Below are 21,607 nucleotides of genomic sequence, written 5' to 3' on the forward strand. Positions count from 1 at the left end.
GATTTTATCACCCTCACTTTGCCGATGAGAACAATGCAACTCAGAGAGGTTCAGTAACTCGTTCAAGGCTACACAGTGTGAAGGGTAGAATAGGCATTCAAACCCAGGTCTGGTGAACTTCTAAATTGGTGAGAGAACAGTGGTGAGGAAAACAGACGACAGACAACAGAGCAGACGACAGATCAAAGGAGAGACTTGTTAAAGAACCACAGAGGTCTAGAGAATGAGATGGGAACAGAGATCAGAGCAGGGGAATTCAGGCGAGGCTGGGAAGGATGGGTCCAGGGTGATTTCTCCCCACACAGCCACAACCTGAAAATTATACCCAAGAAACCGTCCGACAGTGTCTTGGTCCCTCCCGGAGCAGGACCTGAGCCCACACAATTCCCAGGGTCTGTGAGGTGTGGAAGCCCCGGGTTCTTGTTACACACAAGAGTAACACACCCAGGACCCACAGCTTCAGGTGAAAGGAGGTTCCGATGCAGGTGTCCCGAGATCCGACCCAAGCAGTGCTGCGGCAAGGTGAGAAGCCAGGCTTGGGGGCTCTGCCATCCACTGCTGTGTAACAAGTTGGCCCAAAACTTGGCAGCTGAAAACAGCAATTTACTTCCCACGATTCTCTGGGTTGACTTGGTGTCTTCTGGCTCACTCGTGCGCTGAGGATAGCCAGCGGCTCGACAGGGGCCAATGTCTTAAAAGGCCTTGTTCCCCTGTCTGGGCCTCAACTGGAATGCTGAGCCCCTCCCTACATGTGCTTTCTTGTCCTGGGCTTCTTCATGGTGGTCTCTGGTATCCCAGGGTGCCACCTTAGCGTGCCCTAGCAGGCCATCTCTCATGGCCTCTTTGCAACTTGCCGGAGCTCACTCAGCATCTCTCCTACCACCTTCTGTTAGTCACAGCAAGTCTTAGGCCAGCCTATATTTCCGCTGCTTGATAGCAGAAGTTGCAAAATATTTGTAGCCATTTTTGTTTAATCCACCACAGTTGTTAGACTGGAAAGACATTGCAGCCACATTTCTAATTTTTTCTATTTATGAACTATTTATGCCCTGACTTTCCAGGACTTTTTCAAGTGCAAGTCACAGTAAACAAATTGGTTTAAGAAATAAAAACATTTATTGACTTGTCTTATTGGAAAATTTAAGGGCCCACTAACTTCAGGCATGGCTGGATCCAGGAACTTAAATGATGTCATCAGAATATTCCCTGCTACCAGTTTCTCCACTGTTTCTCTCATAGTTTGGCTTTCTCCAGAAAGCTGCTTCTTGTGTTAGAAAACATGAGCAAAGACAAATTTGTTTTAAAAAATCTATAAACTTAAAGTTTATGACCAAAAAGGGAGCAAAACCCTCCTCTTCTTGTGATTGATAAATGAAATCTCTGAGAACACATTGTTTCACCAGCCTGGGTCACCTGAACATGGCAGGGGGGACAAAAAGGAGCAGGGCACAAGATTGACACTCCCTTCACGACCAGATGGAAGGGTGGGGGCGCTCCCTCGAGGAGGTGCGCGGGGTGCCCACCAGCAGGATGGAAACCCCAGCTTCTCTTTACATCACCTTTCGGCTTCTCTTTACGTCAGTGCCCAGCACAGAGCCTGACACATGGGGGCTCGATACGTGCTTGTTGCTTGGATCCTGACAACACCCTGGCCGAGCATGGTGACTTTGGTGGCGCACATCCTATGATACAGCGGGTGTGTTGGGGGGGGACTGCCTAGGAGCATGGAATCCCAAGGCTGTCCCTTGGCATGTGTTCACACCCTTGCATGGACACACCGAGAGACACTTGGCAGCAGTTGGCCACGGCAGCTGGGGTCTGCCACGACCAACCTTGTCATTCCAAGGTTAGGGAGTCAGAAGGGGTGACTCGGAGGCTCTCTGGGTGGCGAGCTGGCCTAAAAACCGCACATTCTCCTTCCAGCCAGTGGGAAGCCGCAGGGAGGGCCGGGCTTCCTTTCAAAGTCATTGATCGGGTGTTTTGCAACTGCCTCTGAACACTTCTGGGAGATTTTTGTTTTCAGTCTTCCTGATGTTTTCTTGATGGCTTCTGGTGAGAAGTTAGGGTTTTTTTCCCCCTTTTGGGGGAAACCTAATAAATTCTTTGTCTACCCTGCTCTTCTCTTGGAGAGATGTAGAACTGGGTTGATTAAGCCAGGTACAGTGGCTCATGCCTGTAATCCCAACACTTTGGGAGGTAGAGGTGAGAGGATTGCCTGAGCTCAGGGGCTCCAGACCAGTCTGGGCAATATAGCGAGACTTCATCTCTACAATAAATCAAAAAAATAAGCCAGGCCTGGTGGCACGTGCCTGTAGTTCCAGCTCCTTGGAAGGCTGAGGCGGAAGGATCGCCTGAGCCCAGCAGGTCGAGGCTGCGGTGGCCGTGAGTGTGCCACTGCGCTCTAGCCTGGACGATGGAGTGAGACTCTGACTCAAAAAAAAAAAAAAAAGGAACTGGGTTAGTTATACCTGTGGGTCAAGTATTTTCCAGGCTGAACTTTACAAGAGCCCACATACATACCTCACCACACCCTATTGTTTATTTTTCATGACTTAGTTACCTAGAATACATTTTTATGTGAGCAACCAAAAGAGGCAGTGAGACCCGGAAGAGAAGGGAAAAGAAATCTTTCAGAACACATTACATTTTTAAAGTCACATGGCTTTAAGAATGTGGTTGGATGAAATGTCATTTTCCTAATTTCCTTTCCTATGTTCCCAGGTTCTAGACAGAGGCCTGATAAGTTAATTCCTAAAAATATTATAAATAAACTTCCTGGCAACAAGGCTTCCCACATAGGGTGCTTGTTCTCAATAGGAAAGTATATGAAAGAAAGGAAGGCTCCCGTACCTTTGAGGTCTAAACATTTGTCATAGGCGTCTCTATACAGGAGTGACTTTAACCGGACTCTTGTCTCTGTGAGTTTGCAGGCAACAGAGACAGACTCAGAGCCTGTCTTCCCACCACCGACTTGCCCTTACCTTTCTAAGAGACTGACCTCCTCATGTCCCGCCTGCCTTCCCTGAGCCCAGGCTTGCCCCTGGACCCACACCTAGTAAGCGCCCATCCGATCTCCACCCAGGATGAAATCATTCTGCTGCTGGGACAAGAGGTCAGCCGGCTCTCGGATTTTGAAATTGAGTCCAAATACAAAGACGCCGTGATCGCAAACCTGCAGAACGAAGTGGCGGAACTCAGTTGGAAGCTGTCGGAGTCCACCTCCTCCAGGCAGACCGAGAAGAAGATCTCGCAGAAGTTTCAGGTTCTAGACGAAGACACTGACGACAAGCAGAAAGAGATCCAGAGCCTGAAAGACCAGGTAGGACGTGGAGCCTTGGTGTTACAACAGGGGGTGACAGCTCTCAGGCGAGGGCCCCGGGAGCCCGGGAGCATGGACCAGGGCAAGCCCCCAGAGAGCCGGGGAAGTCAGAGTCAGCAGAGCATGGGGGCTCTGCATACCAGTCCCCAGGGAACAGAGGCTTGGCAGGCTCCTAGCACGGGAAGGACGTTCGCATTTCTTAAGCAGCAGCCACAGGCAAGCATGAGTGCAAAGTGCTTTAGACGCATTCGCTTATTTTAAGCCCCACAATCCTCTGACACGTCCATTCTCCAGGTGAGGAGTCTGAGGCAGGCCCGGAGATGCCCAGGAACTAGTGACAGCTTGCACAGCCCGTGAGGGGGGTAGTGCAACTTGGACTCAGGCCCGCCTCCCTGAAGACCCCTTGATCTCACCCCACGTTCCAGGGACCGCCTCTCTCCCCACCCAGCCCCAGCCAGAGAGAGCAGCTGGCAGTTAGCTCAGGGGGAGAAGGAGCCCCCCGGGCCCTAGCACAGAGGCTGTCACCCAGCCCGAGGCAGCTCCTGGCTCACGTATGGGGAATGCAGCCAACAGACTCCACCTGGAGGTTCTGAGTTTGCCCGTCACGTTCCGCCCGTCCCGTTCCTTTCTCTCGGATCTGGATTCACATTCCTTGGTTTTGTTTCTAACTTCAGACTCGGCTGGTGAGGCTGCACATAAACTATATCTCAACAAAGTTGAGAAGTGGGCCCTGGAGAACCTGGGCCTTGGGGCACGGTGCTGCTCTATCCGCAGCCTCCCTGCCTCCGGCCTCGCCCTTCTGCCTGGCTCCAGTGTGCAGGTTCAGCCCTGCAGTTGGTCCCCCAGAAGAGGAGCTGGGTGAGGCCTGGCAAACCCAGGAGGGGTCTCCAGAGATTGCGAGCTCCTTGAGGCTAAGGACCTTCCAGAATGCTAAGAAGACAGTGTCTGTTCAGCCACTCATTCCTTCCTTTCTTCCTTCATTTAAATAAATAGAGGGTACCCCCAAAAATGTATACACATTTTAAGAAAGGAAAAATCTGTTGGTCACAATGGGTCACACTTGTCATTCCAACGCTTTGGGAGGCTGAGACAAGAGGATTGCCTGAGTCCAGGGGTTTGAGACCAGCCTGGGCAACTTGGCAAGACCTCATCTCTACAATAAATCAAAGAATTAGCCAGGCATGACAGCATGTGCCTGTAGTCCCAGCTACTTGGAAAGCTGAGGTGGAAGGATTGCCTGAGCCCAGCAAGTCAAGGCTGCGGTGGCCATGAGCGTGCCACTGTACTCCAACCTGGGCAACAGAGTGAGACTCCAACTCAAAAAAAAAACTGTATTAAAATTGTGGATGAATACAAGTCATATTTGACTTCTGCAATTACAAGAGGTGATCAAAGTGGTTACCATCAGCTTCCAGACACTTCCGATTATGGCAAACTAAAAGTAATACACTGATGACATAACTTAAAATGATGGCTCAGCCTGTACTCCCAGCACTTTAGGAGGCTGAGGCAAGTGGATTGCCTGAGCCTGCGGGTTTGAGACCAGTCCAGGCAACTTGGCAAGATCTTGTCTCTACAGTAAGTTAAAAAAATTAGCCAGGCATGGTAGCGCATGCCTGTAGTTTTGGCTACTTAGAAGGCTGAGATGGAAGGATCGCCAAAGCCCAGCAGGTTGATGCCGGGGTGGCCATGAGCATGCCTCTGCTCTCCAGCCTGGGCGACAGAGTGAGACTCCACCTCAAAAACAAAATGTGTATACATGCTCCTGGTATTTGGTGGGTGTCTTCCCGGGGCTGTGCCCACTTTGGGGCTCTGGGAATTCAACAGGAACAAGACAGCTGTGGTCCTGGCCTTCCTCCAGTTGTGTCCCAACAAGAGAGCCAGAATCAACAAGTAAACAGACAGCTGTATGCTCTAATATTTAAGCGGTGACCCTCCTGAGGACCTGCTTTTGAAACAGCAAAGATAGCTGCAGGTTCTGTAAGAACTCCACCACAGATGCCTGCTGACGTGTCACTTGCGCATTCATGAGCATCTTTCTCTTGACCCGAACCCAACTTTGCAGACGGGTGGAGAAACAGCCTTCTCAGCAATGCTCCCGGTTCAGAGTTTTCCTGAGCAGAGTAGCACGCCCTGCTAGGGACACGGGCAAGGAAGAGTAATTCTCACACATCTTTGAGTCTGTGTCCGCAGGTCACAATTTGAACTTTGTTTAAAGTGGCCAGTGATCTCTGGACATTTGTTTCTTCACCAAGAATTTATCTAGAAATAATGACTCTGATTTATCCTACTGTTGACCCTTCCCCCACCTTGAATTTCACTCATAATGGGAAGAGAGGACATTTTATGACAAGGCATCTCCGACTTGGAGGGTGCAGTTGGTTTAAATCCAAACCAAGTCTCCTCTGCTCACATTTTAGTTTCTTAAACATTCTGCTGTCAGCAGCAGAACATTCAACCAGAAGTATAAGCCACATGGCAGGTTGATGTATTGTCCTGATTATTTTTCATGTTCTCCGGGGTCCCCTGAAAGTATATGCAAATTGATTTGCTCTCAAAGGTCTTCGATCGGATAGAATACAGCTAGAAAACGCTTATCTCCGGGCGGTCTGTCCTGACTGTGCTAATTATAGTCCTGAAACAATCACTCTTCCTGTCACTATTAACTTTCCGATGACCCAGTGCCCACTTTATGACACAGCATCACAGGTATTAAACATCTTGAGATTTAGACAATCTGGGTATTTATTTGGTCAGTGAAGGTAATGTAGAGATTTGAAGATTACCAGGCGTCTTCCCACACTCTGACACCCTAAAGTTCTGATACTGAGATCGGAATATTTAACATCTGTCAGACAACCCTGGCATCATTGGAGGACATGTTTTCTCATCTCTTCTGAAAATTCATCTCTGTGTTGTGCCTCTGGTATTAAACAAAAGCACTAAGCTAAGAAGAGCTAGAAACATTTTTTTTTTAATTCCAAGTACCTTTTATAGGAAAGTTGAATTTCCTCCAGGAAGAGGTGAACAAACTTTTTTTCCACTGGAAATTTTCCAAAGCACGAACTTGCCAGAATGTAGCCTTGGGGAGGGGTGGAGGGCTGGCGTGATGTGTCCCTCCCCTTCCCAGCGAGCACCCCTTTCTCCAGTGTCTCGGATGCCCCACGGATCATGTGAGTGGTGAGTGAAATGAGCCCTGTAAGTTGTGGAACCTTGATGCTTCTGTTAATTCTGCCACCAAGTCATCCCAAGACTTTCCGGGACAGACCCCAAGGATAAAGACTGTGAGCGCCACCTGGCGGCCAGGTGCACCTCATGCCAGTACCCGCATTCACTGAGCACTCCCACCCCATCATGTGTTATCCTATCTATGCCTGCGACAAGATGTGACTGTTAACAGGGATTCATGTATTTCCTCTGAACAATAATCACACTGGTGTTCAAGTGAGCTCAGACAAGGCTTCCAAACACACCCTAAAACACGATCAGTCTAGCTTCCCCGAGACAGGCAAGAGAAGCCAAATCTAAAAGCACCGTGGGATAATCGTAGCTAATGTCTACGTGCCGGGTGCCAGGCATGGTCTGAGCCCTTTTACATAACGAACTTATTAAAATACTTTCAGCAATCCTATGAGACCAGGACTACCCTCAGCGCATTTCCAGAATGAAGAAATGAGTCAGAAGCGGTGTCCTCCCCTTGTACGGCCACACAGCCTGTAGCTGGCAGAGACAGAGGAAGATGGCAGTCTAGCTCCTGGGTCCATGCAGTGCTCTGTGGCCTCCAGTTTTCAATGCTGGTTCCTAGAGACATGTGTAGGATGGAAAGAACTGGAACCAGGCCAGACGCGGTGGTTCACACCTGTAATCCCAGCACTTTGGGAGGCTGAAATGGGAGGATCACTTGAGACCAGGAGTTGGAGACCAGCCTGGACAACAAAGTAAGACCTTGTCTCTATGAAAATATAGAAAAACTAGCCAGGCATGATGGTGTGTGCCGGTAATCCCAGCAATTTGGAAGCTGAGGCAGGAAGATGGTTTGAGCCCAGGCGTTCAAGGCTATGGTGAACTGTGATCGTGCCACACTGCACTCTAGCCTGGGTGTCAGAGTAAAACCTTGACTCAGAAACAAACAAAACAAAACGAGGCCGGGCGTGGTGCCTCACACCTGTAATTCCAGCACTTTGGGAGGCCGAGGCGGGAGGATTGCTTGAGCCCAGGAGTTCAAGACCACCCTGGGCAACATAGCAAGAACTCACCTCTACAACAAATTTTTTTTAAAATGAACCAGGTAACTAAAAACTGGATTTGAATCGTCACTCCACCGCTGACTCCAGCTTTGCGGTCCCAAGCAAGGGACGTGAGCTCACCTCCCTGAGTGCTGATTTACTCACACGTAAGATGGGGACGTTAGTGGAAGCATCCTGCAGGAATGCCATGAAGGAGTGGTGTCTGTGAATGGGCTCCATTAGCTCTGGAGGGTTCTGTGAGATATTATCTGTTGTTAGCATTTGAGGGAATTGGTTTTATAACTTGCTTCCCTCTTCTGCCCCATATCTAGTCATTGCAGGCAACCTGGAGCCAACAGCTGGTCTGTTCATGGCTGAGGGTCCACACTGAGGAGTCAGGTATCCCCTCCATGGGCACAAAGATAAGGCTCACACTTTAATCCCGTAGGAAGTGGTGGTCGCTGAAGGAACAGTCCCTGCCCTGTCTCTTTCGCTGATTGAAACTAACAAGCTTGGTTTCACCCACGTCCCCACCCAAGATCCATCCGAATCTTTCTGTCCAACTCAGAAGAAGTACGCATGCATCTTGCCGATGGGGGCCACCCCACTCTGATGGTGCTACCTCCTCCCACAGATCAGTGCCCTACAAAAAGGCTACAGCCAGGTGCTGTGCCAGACCCTGTCGGAGCGGAACTCAGAAATCACATCCCTGAAGAGCGAGGGCGAGAACTTGAAGAGGAGCAACGCCATCACGTCAGGTGAGCACTTTCTGGAGTTGTGCCTGGGAGCTGCCATCCCCTCCCCCACCTCACAGCCACAGTAGACGTCACCAATCAACCCCTGCCCTTTTTCTCCCTGAACTTGGCTGCAACCTCAGAGTTCTCAGCAGCCCTGGAGGCAACGCCTGTCCACGGATTCAAGTTCACCCTCAAGAGAGGTTTATTTGCCATCTGGCTCCTGGCACAGGGCTTGGCTCAAAGGCAGCCTCGATAGCTATTTGAGCAAATGTTATCACTTAGCTAGAAGGCCTGCTGAGCACCGACCTCACCAGGAGAGGCAGTCTGGGGCATAACTCAGGCATCCCATGAATGCAAACCAGAACCGGACAAAACCCAGGCGCTCCCTTCAGGCACTTGGCATCTGAGGATCTCGCCTTGGTGTCCTCGGGCCCCAGTGAACGCCTTTTGCTGTTGAGAGGTAGTTCAATGCCAAAGAACTTGAGTGGGAGGACAGAAGGCCAACTTGTGGTCTGGTGATTTCTTAGCCTGGAGTCATTCATTCATTTAACATATTTATTGAGCACCTACTAGGCACCAGGCATGGTTCTAGGCTCTGGGGAGAGTCCTGAGCAGTCAAGATTGCTGTCTTCCCAGGGCTCCCGTCTGGGAGAAGGCGAGAATAGGAACAAAAAAACAGATAAACGAGCCGTTTCAGAGAGACCTGCATGGTGCCGGGAGAGTGAAGCCGGCTATCGTGGGGGGAAGGGCTCTGGGGGAGATGAAGAGGAACTGAGTGGTTGAGCAAGGACAGCCTGAGGAGGTGGGGAGGCCCCAGGGAGCAGGGCCTGGCAGAAAGCGCAGGTGCAAAGGCCCTGAGGCTGGAGTCAGGGAACAGGGGACTGTGGGGCCAGGTGGGACTGGAGCAGGGCAGGGCCAGGTCGCAGGGAAGAGTTCGGGTTTTATTCTAAGCGTGACGGGATGCTTTTAAAGCAGAAAGTAACGTGTCTAGAGACCTGAAGAGGATGGACCACGGACAGAGAAGGGGCAGCGAGAGGAGGAGGTGTGGGAGGCAAAGCGTCGTGGGGAGGGGTATGTAGCACCCCAAGTCTCCATCACCCTGCAGGAAGTGCGTCCACGGCCGTAGGAGCCGGGCCTCGTGTCTGAGCCCAACGGAACCGCCATCTCGAGGTGAATCAGTGGCTGCGCCAGGCGGCCTGCCACGGCTTTCCCCCGCCCCTCCCGGCTTCTGCCTCTGCTCTCCCCTCCCTCGAATGTCCCTGGACACCGGTGAGCATACCCTATGGACAGGGACTGCTCCGAGGGAACGCAAGGCGGAGCGCACCAGGCCCTGCCCCCGCGGCGCACCTGCCTGTCACTCTGCTGCACGCCCATCTCCAGCCTCGCCTCTCCAGTCAGGGAGTCGGACAGACCTGGGCTCAGGACAGCCTGGGATGGGCCAGACCCTCGCCGCTCGAAGTGTGGTCCCGGGACCAGCAACCTCAGCCCCACCGGGGTCCTTGCGAGAAACTCCAGGCCCCATCCCGACCCTCTGATCAGAATCTTTCATTCAGCCAGCTCCCGGGTGTTCCGTCCACACACTCGCATTTGAGAAGCCATGGTTGGTTGTGCTGCTGCGACAAACCGTCCCCCAGTCTCAGTGGCTTTCGAGAGACAGCCCCATTTCCTGCTTTCAGTTTGAGCCCATCGTGGGTCAACAGGGGTTCTGCCCAGTAGAGGCGCCCAGGGACCCAGGCTGGGAGACGCTGTCACAGCACGTCACAGGTCGCACCTTCCGTGGAGAGAGAGGCAGCTGGAGCAACAGGGACTGGTTTTACTCTCCTGCCTGAAACAACCAAACAAACAAATAAGCAACAACAACAAGACAGAAGAGATGTCTGAAACAATGGCGTCCATGTTTTGACCCCAAGAAGAATGTGACAGTGATCTGGGAGGGAGGAGGAACAAGATGACACCTGTGACTGCTCAACTTCCCGGAGTCTCCAGATCACAGAGGGAGGGAGCCAGACAGCACAGTGGTCCCCCAACTGAACAAGACAACAGCGTGTGTCTGCCTGGCAGACTACCTAGAGGAGGGGGCCCCACAGAGAGAGCCCCAGAGGTCTCAAGAGTTCCCTCAGGTCTTCAGCCCAGTCAGGACTGATGATCACCACATGCCTGTCCGCAGGGAAAGATCCAACAAAAGGAGCAGAGGGAACAATCAGAAAGTTCACATGGGCCTGAGAATAGTTCGCCTCCCACCCTCCCCAATGGAGAAACCTCAGGAAACACAGGGCGTGTGACAGACATGCAGAAAGGTGTGGCCTCTGTCATGAGGCCAAAGTTGCTCTGGACGGAAGGTCACTCTGGTCCTGCCCCAGAGAGCTTGAAGGCAAACCCCAAAGGCATCGGCCTGACTCCAGTAATTTAAGTGTGTCCTGGACAAAGCTCATTTCCAGAATGACATTCTGGATGCCGGTTTATTTTGTTGTTGTTATTCTTGTTTTTGTTTTGTTTTTGAGGCAGGGCAGGGTCTCACTCTGACACCCAGGCTGGAATACAGTGGTACGATGTAACTCACTGCAGCCTCAACCTCCTGGACTCAAGAGATCCTCCCATCTCAGCCTCCTGAGTAGCTGGGACTATAGGCACACACCACCATGCCTGGATAATTTTTTAATTTTTATTTTTGTAGAGATGAGGTCTTACTGTGTTGCCCAGGCTGGATTCCAGCTCCTAGACTGAATGGATCCTCCCTCCTCAGCCTCCCAAAATGCTGGGATTACAGGCATGCGACACCACACCTGGCCTGCTCTTTTTTACACATACCTTCTTGATTGATACCTGTCAATAAAACTGGGATAAATGTTTTACAAGAAGAGGACCATCGGGGGTGACCCAGTCCCACTGCCTTCCCACTGTCCTCAGCATGGTAATTTAGTAACATATTTGCTATCTACTGCTATGTAACAAATTATCCCAAAATTTAAGTAGATAAAACAACAAAGATTTATTATCTCACCCAGTTTCTGTAGCTCAGGAATTTGGGGGTGACTTAGTTTGGTTCCAGGTCTCCTGTGAGGTGCATCAAGATGTCGGCTGGGGCTGCCTCCGTGGGAGCCAGAAGGCCCCTCCCAGATGCCTCCCCCACGTGACTGTTGGCTGGAGGCTTCAGTTTCACACCACACGGCCAGCCTCTCCTCACAACATGGCAGTTGGCTTTCCCCACACCAAGTGATCTAAGGGAGAGCAAAGAATAAGCCACCTGTCTTTGGTGACTCAGCCTGGGAAGCTGCATTCCGTCATTTCTGCAGTGTCTTGCTGGCTGCACACATCAGCCCCGTTTGGGGTGGAAGGAGCTACCTGAGGACGGAAACACTGGAGGAGGGCTCATGCGGCCATCTTGCAGGCTGGCTACCGCATGGCCACAGGTGGCCTGTGATAAACACCAGGGGTTAGCCACTCTGCTATGTTCTTTACACATATCATCTTATTTAACCCTTACAATAACTCTGTAGATAAAATGGGAGGTTAAGTAACACTCAGGACCATCAGGCTAGTAGGTGGTAGAGACAGGTTCCAAACTCAGATGAGTGAGAATCCATCCGCTCTACTGCCAGCCTCCAACACGGCCCCTTCTGCCACAACTCTTCTCACAGTCTCTCCTGATCCCTCTCTCTGCTGGGCCTTTGCTCCTGGGCCCAGGGCGTTGCCTGTCCTCTGAGCTCTGCAGGGCCCATGCCCACAAGCACCCCTGCAGGTGGTTCCTATACCAAGCCACATTCACGGACGCCTCATTCTCCCCAAGCTCTTCAACAGATGCTGTCCAGTGGGTATTGGCCTTGGCCTCATCCAAGCTCCCGGGGTCCTTGGAGACACCTCCCTCCTCAACACCAAGCTCAGTGCAAGTTGACTGGCAACATTGGTGCGGCCTCGCTGACCTCTGTGGGTCTTTTTGTTACAGAGATGGTGTCATCTTTGCAGAAAGACGTGTTAGCAAGGACCGAGCAAGTTCAACAACTAAAAGAGGAGGTCAGTCAACTAAAAAGTCAGAACAAAGAGAAGGATCAGCAGCTGGAAGCCCTTGGCACTAGGGTGAGCACGACGTCGATGTCTTCTTGTTGCTGTCAGTGGAGGCAGCTAGAGCAAGCCACTGCATTCCCCCCGGGCCTGGCTTTAAACTGCTCCCTCTGCTCAGGCCGTGCAGAATGAGGCCAGCCAAGGCTTGGCGGACAGCAGCTGGGGCCAGGGGGCCAGCAGGCGAAGTGCCTCCCTAGAGTCCAAATCACGTGGCCGGTTCTTTGCAGCTTTTCAAAGAACCGCGTGCGTGTGGCTCAGAATAAGCAAGATGCAGATTCAATCCAGCTAACACTTTCCAACACCTATTATAAACGAGGGCAATCCCAGCCACAGACACACCTCTTAGCACATGTGGGTATTTCCTTGGCAAGGCTGAATGTTACAGCCCAACGGAATCTCAGTGTGTACAGATGACACAAGGGGCTCCCCCTCTGTCCCAGTCACCCCGGTTTGCACAATTACCTCCAAAGCGGATTGTTTGAGGGGCCAAGTGCAGTTATGCAGACTTTCCTCACTTCCCGGGGACATTAATGTGCGTTAGAATCCCTTTACGTGGATTGACCCTGGCAGGCAGGTTAAGAGCTTTTTAAATGTAATTTTGACTGTTTGCACATTTTGCCTTCATGCTCTGACTTTAGAATCCTAATCCTCTAGGGTACGATTTCCCAGTATTTGTGTGATTTGTCCGTTTCACTGAATCAAGGTAAAACCTGACAGCTTTCATCCCAGACAGCCAATGCTGAGATTTCTAGCAGCCACCCTGTCAATTAGCCAGGCCTGCACGGGTGCCAAGGCGACATTGACTTTGAGGGCCCAAGGACCAAGCAGCGGGGGTAACATCTGGCGCTAACCAGAGTGCCTAGCTTGGAGCCAGGGAAAGGCAGGATGTGAGTTTCGGGGTCAGACAGACCCGGGGCCAAGCCCAGAGCCAGCTTCTGTTGCAGCTGAATTGGCTTCCACGTCCTCATTAGTGAAAGGGGTTAACAAAGTCATTTTCTGAGAAGCAAGAGGTTGGTCTTTTGTTTGTTTGTTTTTGTTTGTTTGTTTTGAGTTGGAGTCTCACTCTGTTGCCCAGACTGGAGTGCAGTGGCTGCTCCCAGCCACCGCAGTCTCGACATACTGGGCTCTGGTGATCCTTCCACCTCAGCCTTCTGAGTAGCCGGAACCACAGGCGCGCGATACCACGCCCAGCTAACTTTTGATTTATTGTAGAGACGAGGTCTTGCCAAGTTGCACAGGCGGGTCTCAAACCCGCGGGCTCAGGCAATCCACTCACCTCAGCCTCCCAAAGCATAGGATTACAGGCTGATCCACCAAACCCGGCTGAGAGGTTGGTCATTACATGCACGTCCCCTCAGCACCTGATGAGCTACCGCGCCGGGGCCTCTGCCTCTCTTTCTCCCAAGCATGCTGACTTCCTGTATTAAATGTGTGATTGCTGCTGCTGCTGCTGCTGCTGCTGCTGCTGCTGCTGTGTGTGTGTGTGTGTGTGTGTGTGTGTGTGTGTGTGTGTGTGTGTGAAGGCATGGATTGCAGAGCTGATGCTAGGTGGGAGAAACGTGGGAACACAGCACCTGCTTGGCTGTTTTACCTCCTGAAGGGCATCTGGATTATTTTTGTCCCACATACCCTTCCCCCTTGACCTTGGAACAAGGTCTGCATTCTTCTCTGGCCATGCCTGCCGTTGGCACATGGGTACCTCCTGACTACAACAATATTCCTCATGTGAACATGGGAGATACTCGTCTCTCTCTATTTTTCAAATTACATATGTCATGTGTGTTAATTTTAGAATAACTAGTAGACAATACTAGAAAGCCAAATTAAAGAGAGAAGAATAATGCCACCCTACAAACTCAGTGTCAATATTTTGGTGCATATCTTCCAATTTTGCTTCTATTTATTATCTAGAAAAATATATATGTGGCATTTATAAAACAAATTTATACTCTGCACTTTTTAAACTTTAAATAGCTAGTTTTTAAAAAATTTTAAAATTAAATAAAAGTTTTAAAACTAGTTTTTCCACATTAATAAAAAGCTTTCTCCTTGGTCTTAAAAGCGATGTGATCGTCTCTGTGTGTACACAGTGCACTAACTAAGGCACACCCAGTCATCGGACACAGAGGTTTCCATTTTCCTCACTGTTGCTAACAACACTACAAGGAACAATCGTAGAATCGTAGATCCGCTGATCTGCCTGGTCACTGTCCTAAGGACACTTTCCTAAAGTGGGATTTCTGGGTCAAAAAGAGGCACAGCTTTCTGTCTGTAAGTCCCACTACCAAGCTGCCGCGTGAATGGCTGTTCCCTTCCGCTCCCACCCCAGGCAGTTGTGCCATGGAGAGCGGATTGCATAAGGCCGAGAGCTGCCCGAGCTCACCAGCGACCCCTCTGAGGGCCTCAGCACAGATGCTTCAACCCAGACTCCCCTAAGTGAGGTTCTTCCTATGGTTTAGTTGACTGGCTTCTGAAGATGAAATTAGATGCTTGATTCCTCAGACGTTGTGATGGGAGAACCAGGAATGACCATGGGGCCTTGTGTACCCATCAGACATGATGATTTTGCCTTTTGGGGTCCAGGTCTGTGACTGGATTGAAAACACAGGCGGGAAATGCTCTCAGGGGCTAACGTAGGGGCCTGGAACCCTCCAGACAACCCTCCCCCCTCCGGCCAATGTCGGCTTCCTCTTTGTCGTCCTTTTTCTCCACAGTGCTCAGCGCTAAAAGAAGAGTTAAAAAAGGAAGGTGGTCACAAGGAGCACAGGGAGGCCCAAGAGAAGGAGTTGACTCTCTGCAAAGCCGTGAGTGGCACTTCCCCTTCGTAGGTACCCCGAGACACGACTTTGACCTTCGGTTCCGGCAGGACCCTTGGCCCGTCCCAATTCTTGGTGTTAGAGTTTGGACAGGGTGAGGGTAGATGGATGGCGAGGTGAGGAGAGGGGAGGGGAGCAGCGGTATCAGTAACCCAGAGATCCGAGTAAATGCAAAGAATTGCAACACACAAAAAAGGGCAGCGAGACCTCATCTCTACAGTAAATAAAATAATCAGCCGGGCGTGGTGGCGCATGCCTGTAATTCCGGCTACTCGGAAGGCTGAGGCAGAAGGATCGCCGGAGCCCAGCAGGTCGAGGCTGTGTGGCCGGGAGCGGCCACTGCACTCCAGTCTGGGCGACAGAGTAAGACTCCGACTCAAAAAAAAAAGTAAATTAGAGAGAGAGAAGGGAGAAAGAAGATTCACCTCCCCAAGGTGGGGGAGGGGACCAAAGCCAGGAAGCGTGGTGATAGCCATAGCTCAAAGAGCACATGGCCACACCACTCTGGCAAGGCAATGGCCACTGGTTGCTTGTGGTTGAGTCCTTCTGACCATTCCCCTTGATGGGGGAAGATCATTAGGGTGATTGGGTGGTGGTCTGCTTCCATGTCGTCACAAAGGGACAGGCAAGTGCAGGTACTGATGATGTCAGGTGATGGACAGCAGGCAGATGGGTGGGTTAGTCACATGATTACTGCCATGGTGGGGCTTATCTGTGACAGGTAGGTCACAAAGGACTGATTAGATTAACCCTGAGGTGGAGGGGGCAGATTCCTGCAAGAGACTTGTTAGACATTTGCAGTTCACAAACTCAGACATTTGCAACTCACAAATTCCTTGACCAAAGGTGGTCGTTTTATTGCTTTTATGACTTTGGCCAGCCAAAGGGTGACCTTTGATCTTCGGCCTTGACAAGGAACCTAAAAGTTTACTAGAGATTACAATGCTAAACCATGAATGGTTGGGCTGTCCTGGTCTTGCATCTGAAGGAGATTTGCAGAGGGGGCGGGAATAGGCTGCTGCTTGTTTTGCAGTAGAATGTCTGAATGCTTTCTAATGGTTATGCTGAGGCAAAAAGACTAAACCCTTTCACTCGGCTCATCATTAAGCACGAAGTTCTGGGGCTCTAAGTTTTTTTGTGTGTTTAAATATAGTCTCTTAATTCCTCCATTTGCTGCCTCTAACCCCAAGGAAGAGATGGGTGAAGACCGGGAAGATGTTCCTGAGATTCTCTAGGCAACTGGTTGTAGCTCCCTTGCGAGTGTTCCCTGGGGCTGGGCTGGGGTTGAGACAGCGACCAGGACAAAGGCTGGCCAGCTGATCACCACATGCTGCTAGAAGCCCACGCCAGTCCCGTCCCTGGACTGTGACTCCTAAACTTATGTTCCACTGTCACAAGTTTTATCATAGCCACAGCACTATTGTTGACACAAACTTCTTCCTTAAATGCTTTAAGTGCATCAATTTGACAGCAATTTGTAAAAACAAAACAAAAAGAAAGTGAAAGCAGGACCATGAAAGTCAGCAAGCGCCTGGCACGGCCCGAATCCCCCCACCACCTCCCCCCCACCAGACCTACGGCTCCCCTCCAAAAGCTAGTACCCCCTTACCCCTCTCTTCCCCCTCCCCCCCACCTCAAGTGGAAAAAAGGAGAAACATCCTCCTTCCATCCTTGCAACTGTGCCCCCTGGGTCTTCCAAACAGCCAGCCCCTATTTTGATTGATCTCAAAAACACACCCACAAGAAGAGCTCCTATGAGCTGATGCATGTCTTGCAGTGGTTAATCCAAGATGTGTGTCGATTTCCGAAAGAAACAAATTTCCTTTATCCAGCGCTTCTCATATATCCCTCCAAAAAAAGTCTCCTTTGCCTACAGATGTTGACCATCGCCCCAGGAGAGGGAATTAAACAGGCTCATCCCGGACGAGGCCTCTACCTAGTGAGCAGGATGAGAAGGTGGTGAGGGCTCCCACTGCCCGTCAGATAGGTAACTCCTCTGTTGTTGAAACTTTTTCAGCAAATCCAAGACATGGAGAGAGAAATGAAGAGGCTCAGGGAGGAACTGAGGAAGAGTTGTACGGAGCAGAGCGTACGGACTCTGCGGGAGAAGGGCAAGGTATGTGGGGCGAGGCCGACCTGGCCAGGTGACCACCCTGGGTCAGCCGTCTTCAGCATTGATCCTCACAGCAACCCCATGTGGTCAATGCTGGCATGAACCCTTCCTACAGTTCAAAAAACTGAGGCTCACCAAAGAAGTTACCCAAGTTCATGCAGATAGACTGAGGAGTGGCAGGACATGAACTTGGTTCATCCTGACTCCAGAGCTCCCATGAGTCTCCCACCAGTCTACTGCCTGCTGCATCTGTCTCTTGTTTATTGCCAGTGAGACCCGCACCCACCTCCAGATGGCGGGTTTGGTGTTGCTTAGTTATTTTAATGTCCTTTCCCGATACGGGAGACAAATCTTCAGTCACACACTCTAGGCCTGTGCTGTCCATCGCAGTAGCTGTTGGCCACATGTGGCTTTTTATTTTGTTGTTTTATTTTTTGAGTAGAGTCTCACTCCACTGCCCAGGTTGGAGTGCGGTGGCAGGCTCACAGCCACCGCAGCCTCGACCTGCTGGGCTCAGGTGATTCTTCCACCTCAGACTTCCAAGTAGCTGGAACTACAGGTGCACACCACCATGCCAGGATAATTTTTTGATTTATTGCAGAGACGAGGTCTTGCCAAGTTGCCCAGGCCGGTCTCAAACCTCTGGACTCAGACAATCCTCTCGCCTCCACCTCCCAAAGTGCTAAGATTACAGGCATGAGCCACCGCACCCAGCTCACATGTGGCTATTTAAATTAAAACTTCTTTTAAAAATCTAAATTAGATCAGGCACAGTGGCTCACACACCTGTAATTCCAGCACTTTGGGAGGCCAAGGTGGGAGGATTGCTTGAGCCCACGAGTGCATGACCAGCCCGGGCAACATAGCGAGACCTCATCTCTATAAGAAATATATATTTTTAAAAAATAAATGTAAATGAGTTAAAAGTAAATAAAACAAAATTCAGCTGCTCCAACCACATTCCAAGTGCTCAGCAGCCCCGTGTGGCCAGTGGCCGCTGTACTGCATTAGCACAGACAGAGAACGATCCATCAGCACAGAGCGTTCTGTTCTTTTAAACCAGTGGTGACCTGTTTGGGCAATGAAGGCAACCAATGGGTTGTATAAAATATGTTGATGGACCACCCATATTTAGAAATGTTTAAGTTGCAAGTATCTTTAAGACTTCTGAGCAGTGTGAGAGAATCTATATTCTTTCAACTCCAACCATATACTTCCTTTGATGAGAAGACTGTTGTCATCGAGAAAACTAATAGACTATTTTAGCCAGTGCTGGTGGCTCATACCTGTAATCCCAGCATTTTGGGAGGTGGAGGTGAGAGGAATGCCTGAGTCCAGGGATTCGAGAACAGCCTGGGCAATTTAGCAAGACCTCATTTCCACAATAAATCAAAAAAGCCCAGCATCTTGGCATGCGCCTGTGGTTCCAGCGGAAAGGCTGAAGCAGAAGGATCACCTGAGCCCAGCAGGTCAAGGCTGTGGTGGTTGTGAGCGTGCCACTGCACTCCAGCCTGGACAACAGAGTAAGACTCCTACTCAAAATAATAATAATAATAATAATAATAATAATAATATTTTAAGAGCAATTCTAAAAGGCAGGGGAATTCTATCCGAAGGAACTTTCTCAGGGATGATCTGTGAAATAAAAGCAAATAATCCAGAATCTTCTCCAATATTACTTACTATAAATGACAGAATAGTCACCAGAAGCTAAAACCATTGAAACCTCACAAGCTGAACTGTGTATTAGACAAGAAACCATCTGACAGATTGTATCTTGTCAATAGTACTGAAGCCTGCAAAAGTTGTCCAGACATGAGTAGGCTGGAATAATTAGCACAAAATTAAAACCAACAGTTAAAATCACGCAGAGTAAAATGTGTTAGCGACTAAAACTTGAGAGAAGAATCAAATATTCTTGAAAACGTTTAGCTAGGCAAAAAATAATCTGGGGAAAAAACAGACTAGGTAGGATTGAGGGCCATAAAATAAAACACTCAATGACAGAGCTATGATTGGCTAAAAAATGTGATAGGGACTAGAATAACTTACAGATGAATCAAATCGTAATTTACTCAGAAAAGAATTGATGCAGATAAAAAGACTTTCAGGCCAGGGGAGGGCAGGGGCAGGATTGGCAGTAGTGGGAAACTGCCAGGGGAGCGGGGGCACACCTCGTCAACAAGGGTACCTGCATAATGAACATTTGTATACCTGACTCTGAATTGTACTTCACATATTTGAAATAAAAAATTTTTTAAAATACTTTCTGGGGAATAAAAATGAAAATGGAAACAGTTGGAAATCGGTTAAACCATTGGCTCAGTAACTTCACTCTGGAAAATACCTTCTCAATGAAAATGAATTTAATTTGATATCTTTTTCTACAAAATATAGTTGTAGGCCTGAACATGGCCTATGAATTTTTCTCTAAGCAGGGCTGTTGCTGCATTCCACAAGTTTTAGTCTGTAGTATTTTCATTATTATTCAGATCAAAATATTTTTCAAATCCCATGATAATTTGTTATTTTACCCATGGGTGATTATGAAGTTATTTCTTAATTTCTAAATATATAAGGGTTTTCTGGTTACTTCTCTGTTGTTGATTTCTTGCTTAATTGCATTGTGGTCAGGGAACATCCTTCATAGGACTTCAACCCTGATATTAACTGAGACTTGTTTTATGCCCTGTGTGTAGTCAGTTGTGGTTCACATGAGCACTTGAAAAGAACATACACTCTGCAGTCATTGGAAGCAGTGTTCCAAATATGTCCATTCCACCAGGGTTGCTCGTGATGTTCGAAACTTAAATGTTCTCATTGATTTTTTTTTTTCTCTGAGTTGGAGTCTTACTCTGTTTCCCAGACTGGAGTGCAATGGCACGCTTACAGCCACCCCAGCATCCACCTGCTGGGCTCAAGTGATCCTTCTGCCTCAGCTTTCCAAGTAGCTGGAACTACAGGCATGCACTACCACGCCCGGCTAATTTTTTTTATTGTATTGTAGAGATGAGGTCTCGTCAAGTTGCCCAGGCTGTTCTGGAACCTGTGGGCTCAGGCAATCCACTCACCTCGATCTCCCAAAGTGCTGGAACTATAGGCTCGAACCACTGCGCCTGGCCTGATTTTTATTTTCTTTTGGTCTGTGTGTTTTGCCAGTCATTGAGGGAAGCATGTTGTTTAAAAATCCCATCATGACTGTGGATGTGTCTATTTCTTTTTTTAAAATATCATCCATTTTTGCTGTATATATGTTGAGGCTATGTTAGTAGTTGCATATAAATTTACAATTGTATTACTCCCTTGAGTCAAATCACAAGATGCTTCTCCTTGTTGCTAGAGGCATTTTTCCCTGAACACCTACCCTGTCATTAACTCTGTCAGCTACTCTGGCTTTCTTTTGATGAGAGTTTTCACTGACTGTCTTTTTTTCTCCATACTTTTTCTGTCTCTCTTTCTTTGTTTTAAGCATATATCTCTTGTTAACAGCCTTAGGTTTTGTGAAATCCAGTCTGACGATCTTTGTCTTTTAGTTCATTTATATGTAATATAATGGCTGATCTATTGGGGTTTAAAATTATCGTCTTGCTTAATATTAATTGTACCACCTGTGTTGTGTTCCTTTTTCTGTCTGTTCTTCTTTTGCATTGATATTTTCTTATCACCTCATTTTCCCCTATATTAACTTGGAAAACGTTTCACTCTTTTACCCTTTTAGTAACAGACAACAGCATGCATTCATGACCTTCTGAAATCCAGGGTTAATTGGTTTTTTTACTTTTACTTATTTTAGTAGATATCCTCAAGATTATACCTTGCACCTTCAGCTTATCAAAAAATCCAGTACTCATTGACAATTATACCTTCCTCCCTGAGGACACAATGACCTCAGATGTTGACACTTTAACTTCACTTACCCCATCTAGATTTAGAATCTGTTGTTTTCATTTTCTAAACTTCTCTCTCTATTTGAAACCCCAACGGACATTACTAGTATTTTTATACGGTTGACGTCTGTATTCACACCTCACCAGAGCACTCTGTCTGCATCTCTCCTCATCCACCTCGGATCGTTTTTCTTCTGTCCCAGGAACATCCTTTAGTGTTTTCCTTCTGCTGATGTCAAATCCCATCAGGGTATGTGTGTCTGAAAATATATTTAACCTCCATTCTTGAAACATATTTTGACTAAGTATTAAATTCTATACTAGCAATTATTTCCTTTTAGTACATGATAGATAGCATTAAGCATATCATTCTATCATCTTTCAGCTCCAATTTTTTTCTAAGTACAAATAAGCTATAAGCCTAACTATTGCACTGCTGTGTGATTCCCG

The 21,607-nt window shown here is 48.9% G+C and overlaps 1 protein-coding gene across 1 annotated transcript in view; it reads left to right on the plus strand.

Moving 5' to 3' along the window:
• Nucleotides 1-21,607, plus strand: part of LOC103267973 (forkhead-associated domain-containing protein 1-like) — a gene marked incomplete at its 3' end in the record, with an annotated part of 83,596 nt that overhangs the window by 45,964 nt on the left and 16,025 nt on the right. Inside the window, exons 6-10 of the mRNA XM_021716262.1 lie at nt 3,083-3,319; nt 8,180-8,303; nt 12,226-12,356; nt 15,056-15,145; nt 17,175-17,273. Of these exons, the coding sequence (XP_021571937.1) occupies nt 3,083-3,319; nt 8,180-8,303; nt 12,226-12,356; nt 15,056-15,145; nt 17,175-17,273 (681 nt within the window). The remainder of the gene's footprint in view (nt 1-3,082; nt 3,320-8,179; nt 8,304-12,225; nt 12,357-15,055; nt 15,146-17,174; nt 17,274-21,607) is intronic.

The sequence above is a fragment of the Carlito syrichta genome, unplaced genomic scaffold (assembly GCF_000164805.1).
Source record: "Carlito syrichta isolate Samal-C Ts95f unplaced genomic scaffold, Tarsius_syrichta-2.0.1 Scaffold308650, whole genome shotgun sequence".
Taxonomy (NCBI): Eukaryota; Metazoa; Chordata; class Mammalia; order Primates; family Tarsiidae; genus Carlito; species Carlito syrichta.